The sequence below is a fragment of the Argopecten irradians genome, chromosome 7, assembly GCF_041381155.1.
Source record: "Argopecten irradians isolate NY chromosome 7, Ai_NY, whole genome shotgun sequence".
Lineage (NCBI taxonomy): Eukaryota > Metazoa > Mollusca > Bivalvia > Pectinida > Pectinidae > Argopecten > Argopecten irradians.
This window is the reverse complement of record NC_091140.1, coordinates 39,090,397-39,107,552: the sequence shown is the minus strand read 5'-3', so window position 1 is coordinate 39,107,552 and position 17,156 is coordinate 39,090,397. Positions and strand designations below refer to the sequence as shown.

Sequence of the window (17,156 nt, the reverse complement as noted above, 5' to 3'; positions counted from 1 at the left end):
TCAGTGAACATATTTACCTTTCTGTTATCGACAAGACATGTAATTTTCAATTTTGTAAAATATCGCAAAAGTAATTCTTTAGACACTAGCGTCATCATTCCTATTAAAAAGAACAAAGTTTGTTGAAATGTATTTTTATTTAAGATTTTTGCTATTCTATATAGAAAATATGTTATCTGTTCCATCTGGACTAGCTGAAACCTCAGCACGTGTGTATACTGATGCGTGCAAAACTGGTCAGTCATGTGTAACAGGACAATGCCAATGCTCACCTGACTGCGCATATCTGAAGTGCAAGTCCTGTTGTGGAATTAGGCCAAGCTGTAATGTGCAGTCCGAATTAGCCTGCCTATCCCATTGCATTATTCTTTGGGTTACTGCATGATAACATAATATGTTCTTGTGAAGTTTATTCCGTAAATTTGGACTTAAATACAAATTGAAAATAAATAGTTTTGTTTTTATTGCGAAATGATTATGCTATCATACTTGTAAAGTTATAATAATGAGATATGAGTTATGAGGAAGAAAATACTATTTCATATGTGGATATGAAGGATAGGTATATTAATCCCTTGAGATCACAAAATGTTGTCAAAACCTCGGTAAGCCTAGGATTTTACATTTTGTGACCCTCGGATAGAATATGCCTATCTGTCATATCCATACGTGGAAGAGTCTTTTGGTATTAGTTAATGTGACTTTTAGTGTCGGTGAATCGGAGTCATTATGTATGTATGTATTACGACCATACATTTATATTACTTATAAGAATAACTGCATACATGCGTATATATTAATGCATCGACTATTTGGAAATACAGGAAAAGCGCAACAAAATTAACACAGCCAAGAAAAAAACAATATGATCAAGAAAAAAATGTAATTTTCCATATGCATTTATTCAATAAAAACCTTCTTTGTGCATTTATATAAAAACGTTAATTCATGCTAAGCATGTTCCTTTCTGTTCTAAAATCAGAGTGAAATGATCAAACGTATTGATCTTTGTTCTGTGCTGCTTACTGTGCCATATCCATTATCACCTGAAAGTGTCCTAGGATTGGTAGATATCTCAAGCAACTACTGATTTGTCATATAAGAACTCACCAAAGTGGGCGTATTTCAGTGTTCATAGTAAACTCATCGTGTTGTCTTTTCCAAGTATTCTTACATCATATCCCCAGTTTCTAGCAGACGGTTAAAATGTATTGTATCTAACACACTTAACACATACTGGTATATGAGAAACGTTTATTAGATAACTAAATATACAATATTGGAACGTCGTGCGGTGTTGACCCCGCTCTGATAGCTTATATTCGCGACTTCCATGGCATTGTCCATATCATTGTGTCATAATCATCTTCACGAGTTATTGATATTAACATTTATAAACATCAGTTGATTATAAAAATCGTGATAAACTTATTATGAATTATTGTGCACTCTAATGTATATCACGTATTGATAGAATCTTTGCAACTGCGCATTAAATTGCAATATTCACAATAATTCTAACACGGGGCCTCTTCAAAAGCATAAATATATCAATATCCTCCTGGTTGAGTCTTTATATCATGCATACGCTTCACTAGGTATTGGAAACTTTTTGTCGGGTGCTCCTCCCACGATTGCCAGTTCCAAGCTCCGGTGTCTGTCAACTACATCCAGCACGGTCGCCATTTTGTATTTCCTCCATTTCCGGTATGTGTAGACCTGGTCTTTGATATAGTCGTGACATGGGTGGTTGTTGACCTGGCAGGCATAAAATATAGCACGTATTAATGTTATTACAAATAAATGATTCCTCAATTAACTTTTTTGTGTTATTTATTATACATTTTCAACATTGAACAGCATCATTCTATGACACCGAAAGACATTAGTCTAATTATATTTGCATTATTGGTAGATACAATTCGTGGATAAGGTTAGTTTTATTATTTCGTTTTGGTTGAAATAGCATTTCAGGTAATGGACCTGAATCGTTTTGAGCATATTATCGTGGGCAAATAAAGATATATATAGTTATTTGTATTAGAGTACAAATAAATCTAGAATGTGCATCATAAGGTAGAGCTGTGTCCGATTGGAGCTTAACGACTTCAAAAGTCGTGAAACTGTACCTGAAATAGCATGTTATCTTTTCCTTGAAATCGGATATTCATAGATTAATGTGTTTCATACATATCTATACATACCAGGTCTGTCACAATACGTAGCACTTTGATATTAGCTTCCTTCAAAAACAGACGCTTAGAAATAAAGATGCACTCGGCTCCATCGCTGACGAGACTTAATGTTGTCGATGGTCGTGATATAAGCGCCTCTAAACCCTTGTGGAAAACGATATTTTGGTAAACATTACGCTTCAACAACAATTCAATAACATAAGTGATTAACTCACTTTCCATATTACCCTTATCAATACTTCCTAAACAATATGATAAATATATATACGTTTTAGACTTCCATTTTATATGTGTTATGACGTTATATTTACAGTTTGCACTGACATGGACTCAATAACCATGCTTTCTAGTATTATCATTATCAGTGCATAATGTTAGCACAACACGCTCGGCGTTATTTTAATTAAAAATATGCAACTGCCGCGGGAATTAATAATATTCATTTACTTGAAAAACTGTAAATATAAGAAATATATTATTATTCTGTTGAGGTTATGAGGGTATAATGATAATGGAGCCCGTGTAAATTTTATGTAACCCGGCGAACCTGTTCAACGTGAGGTTATGACCCCACATTTGGTGGAAACATATGAATGACTCGATTCCGATCAGCTGTTCAATCGAATTCGTTAACGATGACGGGAGAGAAAAAATATGGGTATTTTAATTAAAAATATGCAACTGCCGCGGGAATTAATAGTATTCATTTACTTGAAAAACTGTAAATATAATAAATAGATGTTTATTTTGTTGAGGTTATGAGGTCCTCATAACCTCAACAAAATAAACATATATTCCTTAAATATTTACAGTTTGCACTGACATGGACTCAATAACCATGCTTTCTAGTATTATCATTATCAGTGTATAATGTCAGCACAACACGCGCGGCGATTCTATTGTTACGTGAATAGTCGATGGCGTAGCAACGTGAGGTCATGACCCCACATTTGGCGGGAACATATGAATGACTCAATTCAAATCAGCTGTTCAATCGAATTCGTTGACGATGAAGGGAGAGAAAAAAATATGGGTATTTTAATAAAAAATATGCAACTGCCGCGGGAAAAAATAATATTCATTTACTTGAAAAACTGTAAATATAAGGAACAGATAACAAAATAAACATCTATTCCTTAAATAATTGCCATTTCCCCCTTTTTTGGAATAAACATATAGTGTAACTTTAATATTTAATCCCTATGCGAATCAGCTGTGTGGATACCACGTTACGAATGTCTATAGAAATATATGTATATTTGGATGATGGCTATTGAGTATCATTTTTGGAATCATATTTGACCATTATATCAATTAATAGCCTTTAGTGTGTTTGTTTGTTTGATTATTTTAACGTCCTATTAACAACCAGCGTCATGTAAGGACGGCCTTCCATGTATGCGATATGTAGCTATGTGGAGTGCGCGGTGCGTGTTTTTGGAGAATGTGTTTTGTTCGTGCTGTGTCTTCTTGTATAGTTGAACTGTTGCCCTTTTTTATAGTGCTATATCACTGAAGCATGCCACCGAAGACACCAAGCAACACACCCCACCCGATCACGTTATACTGACAACGGGTGAACCAGTCGTCCCACTCCCTGTTTGTTGAGCGCTAAGCATGAGCAGAAACTACCACTTTTATAGACTTTGTTGTGTCTTGGCCAGGGGACAGAACCCAGAGCCTTCATTACATCAACTCAAGGCCAAAAGTGAGGTGGTGCCAAGGGAGGCATTAGGGGGTAAAGTCAGTTAGGAAGAAGAGGGAAGATAAGATCCTAAATTTAGTCGCCTTTTACGATCATGCAATAGGGGCAGCAGGTACAGTTCTAACGCCCTACATGCAGGGCCAAATTAATAGCCATCGAAGATCAAACTTACGAATACGGAGCCTGGTTTTAGTTCCGATATTTGCGCGTGCAATACTCGAGGCTCTGAAGGATGATGAGGAGGCGGTGGAGGCATATTGTTATCTGCTATCTGTAATGTATAACATCAAGGCTGAATGACAATAAACAACAACAACAAACAAAATATATATACAAAACATTGAGATGAAGCATGATTGATTATGTTTTTTTTTCAGGAATCATCGTTAAAAAATAATCCGCCGTGCCGTAACAGCGACTGACACAGCTCGCTGCCGTGACCAGGATTCGAACCTGGGTTGTCGCGGCCACAACGCGAAGTACTAACCACTATACGATCACGGCTGTATTAGCGGATACACTAGCTGTGCTTTGAAATAGTATTGAATTTAAAGCCAACGAATTAAATTTTCTCTGAGAATCAACGTAATTAGTGGAATGGAAAACAGAGATCGATCAAACAAAACTATCTTATCGAAAAAATAACTAAAAGTGTTGACTCATGAAATATTTTTTTTTATCAAGTGACCTCCACAATAAGATAACCTAAGTCTTACATTACAAATTTGTTTATATTTGTTTAAATACATGTATCTTGTCAAACAAATCATACATACAATGAAATGATAATTTGGGTCGTCTTCCTTTCTTTATTTTCATCACTGTGAATTCGGTAGTATGAATGCAGTTGGCAACAAATATTGTCTATGAAGCGCGCCGTAAACGAATATGTTTGTTGCCAACTGTGTTTAATCTACCATATAAACAGAAAAAAGTAAAGATCAATTCTTATATTTACATCCCTGTGTTCGGTTTAGACAACCTTATACTGGTAACTACGATCGCCGTGGCTGAATAGACTTCATATACGCTAACTAATACGCAATAGTACATGACCATACTGCTTTTATAATGCTATATAATATTGCTCCATTCAAAAAACCAGTGCGAGCGAAAATCGTGCATAGAGAAGTAAGAAATAACTACACAAGAAGCAAAGTGATAATCAACATAAAATTGATCTATTTAATTACAATTTGTTAATTACAGTATCAGTTGTAGACTAGTATGTTTTTCTCTGATAACATGATCTTTTTAAAGTATAGCTGTTAAAGGATTACTGTACAAACAATTTAGCAGAATTCAGAAATAAAAATAGAAAAAGTAATCCGCCGTGCCGTAACAGCGACTGACACAGCTCGCTGCCGTGACCAGGATTCGAACCTGGGTTGTCGCGGCCACAACGCGAAGTACTAACCACTATACGATCACGGCTGTATTGGCGGATATCCTATTTACGCTTTGAAATAGCATTGTACTTATCGTCAATGAATATGTATTCTTTAATTAGAACCCAAACAGATAATGGAATGGAAATCAAATATCGAAGAAAAACAAGAAAAAAACACATTTTACTTAAGAAAAATTACTCATTGATATTGATGCAAGATTTTTTTTTCTGTTTTATCAGGCGACCTTCACAATATGATTACCTAAGACTGACATAACAACCTTGTCGATAACGTTTAGTATACTACAGGTGGTGAGCAGTAGGAATTTGGACAAGATAGATAACGATTGTAGCATATACCTAACTAAGTGTCATGGATGTTTATAGTTAACCTTATGTCGGGCATGGAGTTTAACTTTCCTTTGGATTCACCATTCCATGGCAGTAAATGGTAATAATAACGACATCGATTTTTAAAATGTTTCATAATGCTTCATCATATCAAATTTGCTATATAGCATACCATATACAACGAACCTTCGATAAGCCGGACACCTTCGATCCTAGCAAAAAACTGTCCGTAATACGAATTTTCCGGATTGCCGAATTCTGTGTTCTTGATTGATATGCAACGTTACGGTTTGTACGCATGTACTATGATTTTACACTATTGGCGTTCGGAATATCGGGGTTCCACTGTTAAACGGATATTCTGAACGATCCGTACCAAATTATGTCACAGAATATTACTCACCATCTGTATCTCATTGTTGAACTTGTTGTGAGCATTTGTAGCAGATCGTACATGGATACGTTGGTTTTCAGTTTGGGAAGTTTTTCTGTGAACGTCTGTTAAGGAATATGTAAAATCAATTAAAACATTTCACAAAGGATTTCGAAGCATTCTGATTTATTTTAATTATTTCTTAGTTATTAAAGGAAAATTATACATATACATTTAAATTGTAGAGAAAATGAATTGCTTTCAAACTAATTAAGTAGTAACAGTGGATACAATTCCTACGGGGAAGACCCAAATATAGAATAGCATCTAACCACACATTTAACTACCTAAGACCAGTTAACTTTAATAAGGAATTTATTTATTACCGTATTCGACAAAATAAGCGTCCAATCCATAAAAGCGCCCTTCACCTTTTTAGGCCAAATTTTCACTTACCTCGAATTAAATGCAGATAAAAAATATGAAAACTAAATTTTCTTCAATAAATTACTTTGCAAAATGATCAATAGCTTATTTTGTGCAAACATGAGAGGCTAGTTCAAATTTTGTTCTATTTAACACACCTTATTTGTTTAAATATTTACGCACTCCTGGGGGACGCTTATTGGGTCGAATACGGTAGTTGTTCTATCATATTATTACCGGCTGAGTGTGAGTGTCGGAAACCATTGGGGTGAGTGTGCCCTCTTACTCTGTCAGTCCACAGTGGTGTCGTGTCTTCGTTAACCTACAGAGGAAGTACAGTAATAATGCAATCTTTATCTAAATTATCATCATATAATTCAATTTTGCTTGTTACGAGCATTTCCATTGGCTTAAAAAATTACTTTATCAGCCCATAAAGGAAAAAATGGCGTCGCCGTTTGTAACGTCGCTTCTGATTGGCTGAGATGACGGCGTAATAATTTCATAGACAAAAGAGTCCCAAAATGAATTTTAAATGTTGAAGAGATTATCTTTAGTAAATTGAATTATAAGGATTAATTTGAATAGATTTTTTATGTTATGGAGATATAACACAAAAATCTGAGTGTACTCTCATCATAAACCGCTTCGCGGTTTATTTAGAGTACACTCAGATTTTTGTGTTATATCTCCATAACATAAAAAATCTATTCAAGTTAATCCTTAAATACTCTTATCAATACGAATTTTGAAATGATATCCATGAGATGTTTCGAGCCTGGAACAATGAATAAACATAAACATATATTGTTGCAGGTGAAAACAATCCAATAATTAAACTATGCATAGATGGTATAAAACATTGTTCTAAAATTATGATTAAAGCATTGCATTTAAACAAACCCCTCTATTCTGTAAACCAATTTTATTTCACACGTAATTTACTTTCGCGATTTTCTTGATTAAGTCAAATCGCGAAAATTTCAATATATTTCAATTCAGTTTTTGAATACGCAAAAATAAATCTTCGCGAAATAGATTTGAATCTTATATAGCGAAGTAACTAACCGCGAAATAATGTTGGCTTACATGTGTAGGATTCGATCTAGTTCGGAAGTACAAATTACAGATTGAATATAATTGGACAAGATCTCTTCTCGATAAATACTGATTAAGTAGGAATGATTAATTGAATGTTATACAAGTACCACACATGTTTGTCGCTCTTTGTCTGTTAGGTCGAATGATCCAAGCGTGTTACTTCGTGAGAGCAGGTGGTGTCGCGACTTCCGTCTGCCCACCCGACCAAGCTTCAATAACAAAAAAAAAAAAAAAAAATAATAATGAATAGTAAATTAAAATTATAATACTAAACGGCATTATATTTAAAACAGAAATGTCACTTTATGTCATTGAAATGATATAATATACATACAATATTATTTTGTAGATCTTCCATTTACATTTGATTCTGACAGAAGTTATCTCCCTTGATAGAAAATACATCAATAATCTCTACAGTAATACACGTATATATTTTTTCCAAAAACAAAAAGTGCATATTTATATGTTCATTAAGGATAGACATCGTATCTTATTTCGACAGAAGCCCAATCTTTAACAGGCATATAATCTATGATAAAACATATTTTCTCAGTCTATTCATGTAACTCACATTCGTTTTAGCTGCTTGTTTATACGAGTCCAGTGTTCCTGTTAAAAGCTTAACGCCAAGAACGGCATCATTGGATTCGTCAGTTTCTGTCAAAAATGGATAAAAATGAAATATCTTAAAATGAAAATATAACAGATTATATGGTACATATAGTATGAAGTTTAGTTTTAATGATAACGATTAAAACATGACCTGCATTCACAAACGCTTAAATGCATTCATATCATGACATCTTCATAGACATTGAACAAAAACAAAACACAATTGAAAACTACGCATGCAAAAATAATCATACTTTGACGTCTTGCCTTTGACCTTATTTTCTTCATCTCTGTGTACAGCGGAAATGCATCCTCCATGTGTTTTTCAAACATTGGACCACGTGCTCTATCAGCCTCTGTTTCTATGACGTCACTAAGCATTTGACATGCTCCCTTTCAAACATTTTAAAATAAGGTTTTGATTTTTATCATATTTCACATATCGCATCAACATCAATTCGCAAATCAGTTCACGTACTGCATTGTCAATAATTTCTGCACATTCAATTTTGTTGAATTTTCATGAGGTAAAAACAGCTTGTGATTAAAATGATCCAAAGAATATATTTTACATGGGAATTGCAAGTTACAGACGGAACTGTTAAAGGTTACCGGTCATCTGACTGATCACATGTGCTTTCCCCGGGTCCTGCTACTATAAAACCCTCGCGAGCTTACAAACGGTTCCCAGCGTACTTTTTAAAAGTTGCATAATTTGTTTTGAAATCTAAATGAAATAAATATCGATGTAGTATTATGATGGAGAATGCGATGCAATTTACATATTATACATGTAGTTTGTAAAAATTTATTGTAGTAAAGTTCAGAACAAGCTATTATAATCGAACAATACTTGGTCCGTGTGCCCATAACTGATAACCTACCTCCGCAACCACAATGATGAACTTGCTGTCTCTACTGTCTTTGACGATAACGTCGCCTTTTCTGAAACAAAAAAAATCAGGACGTGTTAAACTTTTTTGAAATTATCTTTATTTTATTACACTTTCATGTTTCCTAGGATACTTCTAAATATTTGTTTTGTCTTCATACCTATATTGCTTCCAACTGAAGGTAAATTCAATTTCATCCCATTGCCAGGATACATTAAGTCAAACGACCATTACGGAAACTTCCAACCATATGATTATTAGAATAAAATATATTGTTAAGCGCGACATTATTATTTGCATTACCTGAAATACTGATAGAAGAAGCCAGCCGTGTGATCTGCAAACACGTCGCAAGGAAAATCTTTGAAAAGTGGAAGCTCTCTGTACAATCAACATAATATACAAATAAGTTATATTAAAGAAACAATGAAAAAAAAAACAACTAAAAAACCCCCAAAAACTAACATGTGTAAACCACCACACGAGAACAAATATGAACAAGCGGACCAGGCGATCACAAAAGAGAAAGCGTTCTCTATTACAACTGACCTTTTGGTCTAGGTCATATTCAGGTATCAAAGGAAACAAAACAAACGTCAGGATGAATATTATCATTATGCTTGCTTCAACAGATCTAAACTTTACACGAGATATCAAATTGTATAATAAAGAGTTCATGCAATCACTTCACACCTTTCCAACAGTAATTAGTGTTTACATTATACCCTAGTGCTTACCTACAGAAGCTGACATGTTCTACTTTTTCACGCATGAGTGGAGCTTTTATTATTTCGTCAAAATCCTGTAAAAGATCAATATCAAAGTTCATAAAAGATAAGAAGTGTCACTGAGCTTTGTATAGACCGAAGCAAAGGTAATCTTGTTCTTGAATTTACTCGATGTCTTTGGTGGAGATAATGATTATTGTGCATAATTTGAAAACTGATTTCAGATCAGTAGGGTTTAAACACTGTGGAAAATTTTTGTTCTGCTAGCATTGCTATGTAACATTGAATTGGTATTTTGAGTGAAAATAGAAAATGAATATTTTATTTGAAATCATAAAAACGTACCTCTTTCTGAACCACTAGTAGTTCACACGGAGTCTTACATATAACTGTGGCAGTCCGTCGTCCGCTCTCGAGTAAGGCAATCTCCTACAACGTACATACTGTATCATACAGAGTAAGGCAATCTCCTACAACGTACATACTGTATCATACAGAGTAAGGCAATCTCTTACAACGTACATACTGTATCATACAGAGTAAGGCAATCTCTTACAACGTACATACTGTATCATACAGAGTAAGGCAATCTCCTACAACGTACATACTGTATCATACAGAGTTAGTAATCTCTTACAACCTACATACTGTATCATACAGAGTAAGACAATCTCCTACAACGTACATACTGTATCATACAGAGTAAAGCAATCTCCTACAACGCACATACTTTATCATACAGATAAGGCAATCTCCTACAACGTACATACTGTATCATACAGAGTAAGGCAATCTCCTACAACGTACATACTGTATCATACAGAGTAAAGCAATCTCATACAACGTACATACTGTATCATACAGAGTAAGGCAATCTCCTACAACGTACATACTGTATCATACAGAGTAAAGCAATCTCCTACAACGTACATACTGTATCATACAGAGTAAGGCAATCTCCTACAACGTACATACTGTATCATTCAGAGTAAGTCAATCTCCTACAACGTACATACTGAGTCATACAGAGTAAGTCAATCTCCTACAACGTACATACTGTATCATACAGAGTAAAGCAATCTCCTACAACGTACATACTGTATCATACAGAGTAAGTCAATCTCCTACAACGTACATACTGAGTCATACAGAGTAAGTCAATCTCCTACAACGTACATACTGTATCATACAGAGTAAGGTAATCTCTACAACGTACATACTGTATCATACAAAGTAAGACAATCTCTTACAACGTACATACTGTATCATACAGAGTAAGGTAATCTCCTACAACGTACATACCGTATCATTCAGAGTAAGTCAATCTCTTACAACGAACATACTGTATCATGCAGAGTAAGTCAATCTCTACAACGTACACATACTGTATCATACAGAGTAAGGTAATCTCCTACAATGTACATACTGTATCATACAGAGTAAGGCAATCTCCTACAATGTACATACTGTATCATACAGAGTAAGGCAATCTTCTACAACGTACATACTGTATCATACAGAGTAAGGTAATATCTTACAATGTACAAATTGAGTCATACAGAGAGCAATACGCGTGACCGAGATTATTCCACAAGTGTCCACTAACAGGTGATACACAGATATTTGATCTTTAATATTTAAATTGATTTAGTTGTTATCATCATGACAGGATGTCAACAGATGTGGAATCACGGGAGAAGACTTACATAGGCTTTGTCGGTTGTCTCATACCTTTATCGTTAATATAATTTGTCGAAATGAAATGTGGAATCAAGTATCATTGCATGATAAACATGTTAAGCACATTAATTAAAGAACACGTGCTTTCAAACGATTAGCCAATCAGTATATAAATGGTTAAACACCTAGGAATGTCAGTCAGACGAAAATAGAAGTGCTAAGATGTTTGATAAAGAGACAATAAATCAATACACCGGCAATATCGATATAAACCCTCTGATACCTACCCCAAATATGTCCCCTGCCACGATCTCGTGAACCGTCCTAAAGAACCTTTTGCCCGTGCTGGGATTCAGATCCTGAGTGTTGACAATGGCCGCCCCGGACAACATGATGTAGAAAGCAGACGGTACGTGGCCCTGTCTCAGTATCACTCTACGGGCCTCGTATCTGAAAGTCAAATAATCACACATCTTATTCCGTGTATGTATTTCATGTTTTGTTACCTTTGATAGATATAGAACTGTTAAATTTCAAAAAAGTCTGAGTACGATGAGATATACTACCGAACTACGTTCAATAGTCCTATTTTAATGCCGAATTTCACCATTTACAGATAGAGGATTAGTGAGAGATTGTCGGCCATTGCAAACTGTAGACGTACTGTTAATTGAATATGTCAGCGCAATGAAGAAATCGCTCTATTCATAATCAAAGACAGGCTGAAAATACACTTGTTGCAATCGATTTTTAATCCCATACATTCACTTTTACTTACGTTTGGTACTCCATGCACATTGCTAGGTGTATTTGTGTATGAGCTGGATAATCTTTAAAGGATGTATTGTCTCGCATCAGACTGAGAATCTGTTCACAACAAACAAAATATGTTTCAATTCACTTCTACAAGTGTCTGTAAAAACAATTATGGCGTGTAAAAAATAGGTAAGCATAAATTTACTTGGAATCAGAATAAAGCTAAATACAACTGGGCGACATTGGTTATTAGTACCTACCATTTTGACGTCATCAAGCGTTCGTGAGCCTTTGGGAATGGACAGTAATCTTTTCAGTCTGTCTCGTTTCTGTAGGAAAGGTTATGGACTATTGTTAATATTGTTGATAGAAATGCGTTAGAAGGAAAAATCATAGGGGAATAGGTTTCAATGAATGTGGTAAAAAACAACAAAAAACTATTCAATTTGTTTATGTGAAAGGCAATGCGTCGCTCACTAATAGAATAAATAAAATCAATGGAATTGCCCAAGACACTCTTAATATGATTATGTTAAATTGATAGTTATTGATGATAATGACTACCAACATTTAAACTATATTGTAATGAAATAAGAGTTGTCAAACAAGCCTTAAAAATTAGCATGCATATACTAAATCTATGGTAATAGAAATGGAAACTGCAAAGATAATAAATACCATATCTGAGTAATGGAAATCCAAGTAAATATTGAGATGTATATGAACGACATTCTAGAAACTCCAATGGTTACTATCACTGTCGTTATATCCATCCCCGGACTATGTCATAGCGAAACTGAAAGCTCTGTCTGCGATAACGGATGAACAGTTAATTTGGTCCTTTATGCGTAACAAAATAATAAAAAATCGGTACACTGTGGTTGACTTTGTGGTTTTGAAATTAAACGTCTGTTTGTGTTATCTTCAAATCTTTTGCTGGCCTCTGAATGGTCAGTTTTTTCTCTCTCTTGAACTGCCGTCATTTCATTATGGGATAGTTCAGCGGTGGATATAACGACAGTAAACATAGCCAATGGATGGTTTAGAAGGACAACGTACCAAAGAGAAAATAGTTCACTCACCGGCTCTACTTTGACATAGCTATGCGGATTGAATGCCACTTTTTTGTGTAAATCGTCACGAACATGAAGATACATCTCCATAAAGGACCATTCGCTTCTATCTGGCTCACGTACGTAACTGATCAACGTAAAATAAAACACAAAATGTAACAAAAATCGAAGATAAAGAATATATTGTGAAATAAATAATGTTCTAAACTTAGATATTAATAAATGAGCTACAGAATGGGAGGATGAATTCAAAATGAGAGACATCATGATAATTAAGTGCAGTATGAATGATTTACAGAAAGACTATCACTTTCCAGATATAGGATAGATGAGTATATAGTCTGGATGTAAGAGAGTATACTAAAGATGAATGTTGAGTGTAAGCTCTCTTGCAAGGAGACAATTATCTAGGGAATGTAAACCCAGGGTCGCGAGCCTGGCATGAATCTACGTATATCATGTGTAGGAAATAGAAATATTTTTGCACGTAAAAAAAAAAAAAATAATATGGCAAGCTAAAGTAAAAACACCCTGTCCCTATGGGCTCAGTCACTACGATATAACAATGAACGAATACTTAGACACAAAAATAACATAAGCAATACATTATTGTATAAAATGATAGAAAGTAGGATTTCTCTCTTCTTCTCTGCCAATCAAAATAAGATGAAAAAACTATAATGTAAAGCTTTTTGCATTTTGATTCGTAATGTAAATATATTATAGTAAATTTTCACATTTAATCGTAGTCATAGCAAGAAAGGGACATTAAAATAGATTATTGTTTTTATTTCTTCCAACTAACAGGACCAACCTATCATGTAGTCAAAAGTGGTGGGTGAAATATTACAGCTTGTTTGCTACACGGTCTTTATCAAGAAAACAATGAGGGAAGGTTTTATCAGACAAATATATATCTACTTTCAATATATATTGACAATACAAATAACTTCAAAGGCCGCGCAATATTCCTTTGTACTTCATACATCTGACAAAGTTTAATTCACCAATTTCAACCTTCTTATCAAGCAACATATACATTGAGATATAATTCACATGGGTATATTTACCTTTTCAGAGTCAGAAGTATTCGTGCCAATAGTCGCACAGTCCGGGCAATCCTCCTGAACTTCACGAAGGGCTTTTAAATAACGAAGTAGAGTAAAAAATACGAGATTTTAAAAAAGTGTCTATCGAGGTGATTAGCTTCATATGCATAAATTGAATTATGGTTGGACAAGTTTTCAAAGCCTAAACCATATCTCTCCTGTTTTTGCGACACTTGTGTGCACATAACTTACTGTAACTGTAATTTCGGTTTATATTTATTTGTTAAGGTACCTTGCATATCATTATGCAGTTACATTTATTGATTGTGTCATCTTTTTGATAGTAATACGGAATTTTCAAAATCCCAAAACGACGTGGGTAAAGGATTGCTTACCGTTGATAATTTCCACCTTCCTGTGATGGTGATGTCATAATTTCACATAATACTATGACGTCATCAACACCGTAAGGTGGGACTAATCGCCGGTAAATTGTACTTTACCCACGTCGCATTGGAATCTCAAAACCCCCGTGTAATATCGTGAAATACTTTTCTATTCTTTGACGCATAATAACAGAATGTCAACCTCAACTATTTCATGGAGGCAAACAGTTGATAACGTTGAGCAAAATACCAAATTCGGTGTTGCCAATGATAATTTTGTAAATGATAAACTTGAAATGGCGAACAAAAAATAAATCGTGACTTTTATATTCATGAAAAATTGCTATTACTGTTTAACATATTTTAAGCTTTCAAATTTATTTGGAATGGTTCTGAGCAAGAAAGTGCAATACTGAATTCGTGCATATGCAATAACTGCAATTATAACGACTTCATCAAAATGTATGATCGCAATTAGCTTTATATTTTAGCGTTAAATATGCATAAAATGACACGAAAATGACTAATTGCTTTAAATCTGCAAGTTTACATTAACTGAACACATTAACCCAACAATAAAGGTAAAGGGGGGGGAGAGGGGGGAGGCGCATTGTCACCATAAAATTTTGTACTAAAACTAAAATAAAGACATGAGATGGCGTTGCTGGGAGTCCATGTGGGCTTTCCCCTACTTTTCCGATTTTTTTCATAACAAAAGACCCCTTACTGTGCTTTGATATATCCAGATTATCATGATGATACATTTTGATATTTCTTAACTATTGCAAACAATAAGTTTTTTTAACAGTAAAAATAATAAAAGATCATAAAGTATATTAAATGTATTTAGTGATTATTAACTACCATGTAATAGTGTTGTCGAGGAGTTAGATTAAGATATAGATCAATATGAGATGTGCACATGCCATACCGTTACTGTGTATTTAATCCCCTTGTTCACTAAACACTGTTCTCTAAAAGAGATTACAGGGATAAGACTATGGATTATGTAAATAGTGCTCGGCTGGAAACATTTACTCGTATCCTCTGTAGATTAATCATTGGTTAAGTCTTATCTGACAGTTGTAGTTATGGAGCACATGTAATGCACGTAAACCTGACAAAATCAATAGCATATCTTTATCGTTTGTACAATTCAGAAACATTCGTATGTGATAATACTGTCTGTGGTTGTCCTATCCAATTCATTTTTTTAATAAACCGAAATTAAAACGGAACTTTACCTTTGATAAAAAACGTGTATTAATCATGTTTTTTATTTCGGTTCGACAATGTCACTATTGTTTTATACCTATTTCGTATGTCATTCATATTTTCCAAAAGTTTGATTTCGAAAAAAAAAAACTTTAATCTTAAAGAAAGTATATACTGCTGTTCCATGAGAAGAATGCTACCTTTTCTGAAGGTTCAGGAGGTGTATTTTCCACTATAGTATCAGGCATACTCCCCTGACTTTGTCGTCTTCTCGATCGTAACATTTTCCCTAAAGCCCTAGACATGTTTCGTAAAGATCTCTCCCGATCTCTTTGGACACTGGTCCGCCTTGATCGAGGAAGCGGTCCATAACTTGGTAGGGAAGCTTTTTGAATTGGCGGAGCAGATTTCATGGCTAGCGTCTTCAACAACGCGCGTGCCCGAATATCGGCATCCTTTCTCGTGAGAGAGGTACCCAAACGAACAGTAAACTCAGGCCGTTCTTCATTTTCCTTTTCAAGAACATCCTTTTGTTTTTCTGGATCTTGTAAATGAGGAATCTGTATAGAATTCACAATAATATCATTATTCTGTTGTTCAGTTTCAGTAATTTCTGTACTGTTATCATTGATCACATTATCACTGTGTCCTGGTAAAATGTCCTCTCCTTCCTCAAGGATAATGGAGTGTTCCTCTGAAATCGTCGAAACTCTCTGTGTCTGATCCATACCGTATATTCCTTGTAGACGTTAATTACAAAATATTTAAAACGAAAACAGCATTGACGAAAAGGAAATATAGTTTTCATCCATTAAATACACTTTGTTACATTCCGCTAACACACAAATAAAGTTTCCAGCTTTTAGGACCTGGTGGTTCTAATCACTTGTTTTGGTTTGCACGTGTGATATCCCCAGTAATGCTTGCGTACCTCATATCTTTATCCCTCTAGTGTTTGTGAGCACAGCATTTTAAACTAATATATAACGAAAGGTGGTGTAGTTGTGTGAGTGAGTGACAAGGTGGGGGTTGCCTGGCGAGATACGATAGGCTTGTTTTATTTATCAGCGGTCCGTGGGCACTCACTGTTGACATATAATAAAAATCTTGATACCATTTCAAATTAAACAATTGCGTTAAGAAAGGCAAACTCTGAAATAAATAAATAAATGATTGATACAATTATCGCTACTAAACAGCGAGTGTATATTTTGTGCTCT

At 34.6% G+C, this 17,156-nt stretch overlaps 1 protein-coding gene and 2 non-coding genes across 3 annotated transcripts; all 3 read right to left on the bottom strand.

Annotated features, from left to right (window-relative positions):
* Window positions 1–886: 886 nt before the first annotated feature.
* On the bottom strand, window positions 887–16,907 carry LOC138328402 (uncharacterized). The gene is made up of 18 exons (XM_069275201.1): window positions 16,137–16,907; window positions 14,357–14,427; window positions 13,296–13,413; window positions 12,474–12,542; window positions 12,236–12,324; window positions 11,745–11,907; window positions 10,123–10,206; window positions 9,787–9,851; window positions 9,353–9,430; window positions 9,041–9,101; window positions 8,411–8,549; window positions 8,116–8,201; window positions 7,649–7,750; window positions 6,678–6,762; window positions 6,045–6,139; window positions 4,073–4,171; window positions 2,205–2,339; window positions 887–1,758 (listed from the first exon to the last, which is right to left on the bottom strand). The coding sequence occupies exons 1-18, from the start codon at window positions 16,662–16,664 to the stop codon at window positions 1,579–1,581; spliced, it is 2,247 nt and encodes a 748-aa protein (XP_069131302.1). The 5' UTR covers window positions 16,665–16,907; the 3' UTR covers window positions 887–1,578.
* On the bottom strand, window positions 4,333–4,404 carry Trnah-gug (transfer RNA histidin (anticodon GUG)). Its single transcript has one exon. It is a non-coding gene; the product is annotated as a tRNA-His (tRNA).
* Window positions 5,263–5,334, bottom strand: Trnah-gug (transfer RNA histidin (anticodon GUG)). Its single transcript has one exon. It is a non-coding gene; the product is annotated as a tRNA-His (tRNA).
* Window positions 16,908–17,156: the final 249 nt, after the last annotated feature.

What these genes read in the sequence shown, in the direction of transcription:
- LOC138328402 (XM_069275201.1), bottom strand. Translation starts at nt 16,664, where the DNA reads ATGGATCAGACACAGAGAGTTTCGACGATTTCAGAGGAACACTCCATT. An exon ending in ATACTTCTGACTCTGAAAAG is followed by an intron (nt 13,414 to 14,356) that starts GTAAATATACCC and finishes TACGTTGATCAG; the next exon opens with TTACGTACGTGAGCCAGATA. An exon ending in AACAAGCAGCTAAAACGAAT is followed by an intron (nt 7,751 to 8,115) that starts GTGAGTTACATG and finishes TTGTTATTGAAG; the next exon opens with CTTGGTCGGGTGGGCAGACG.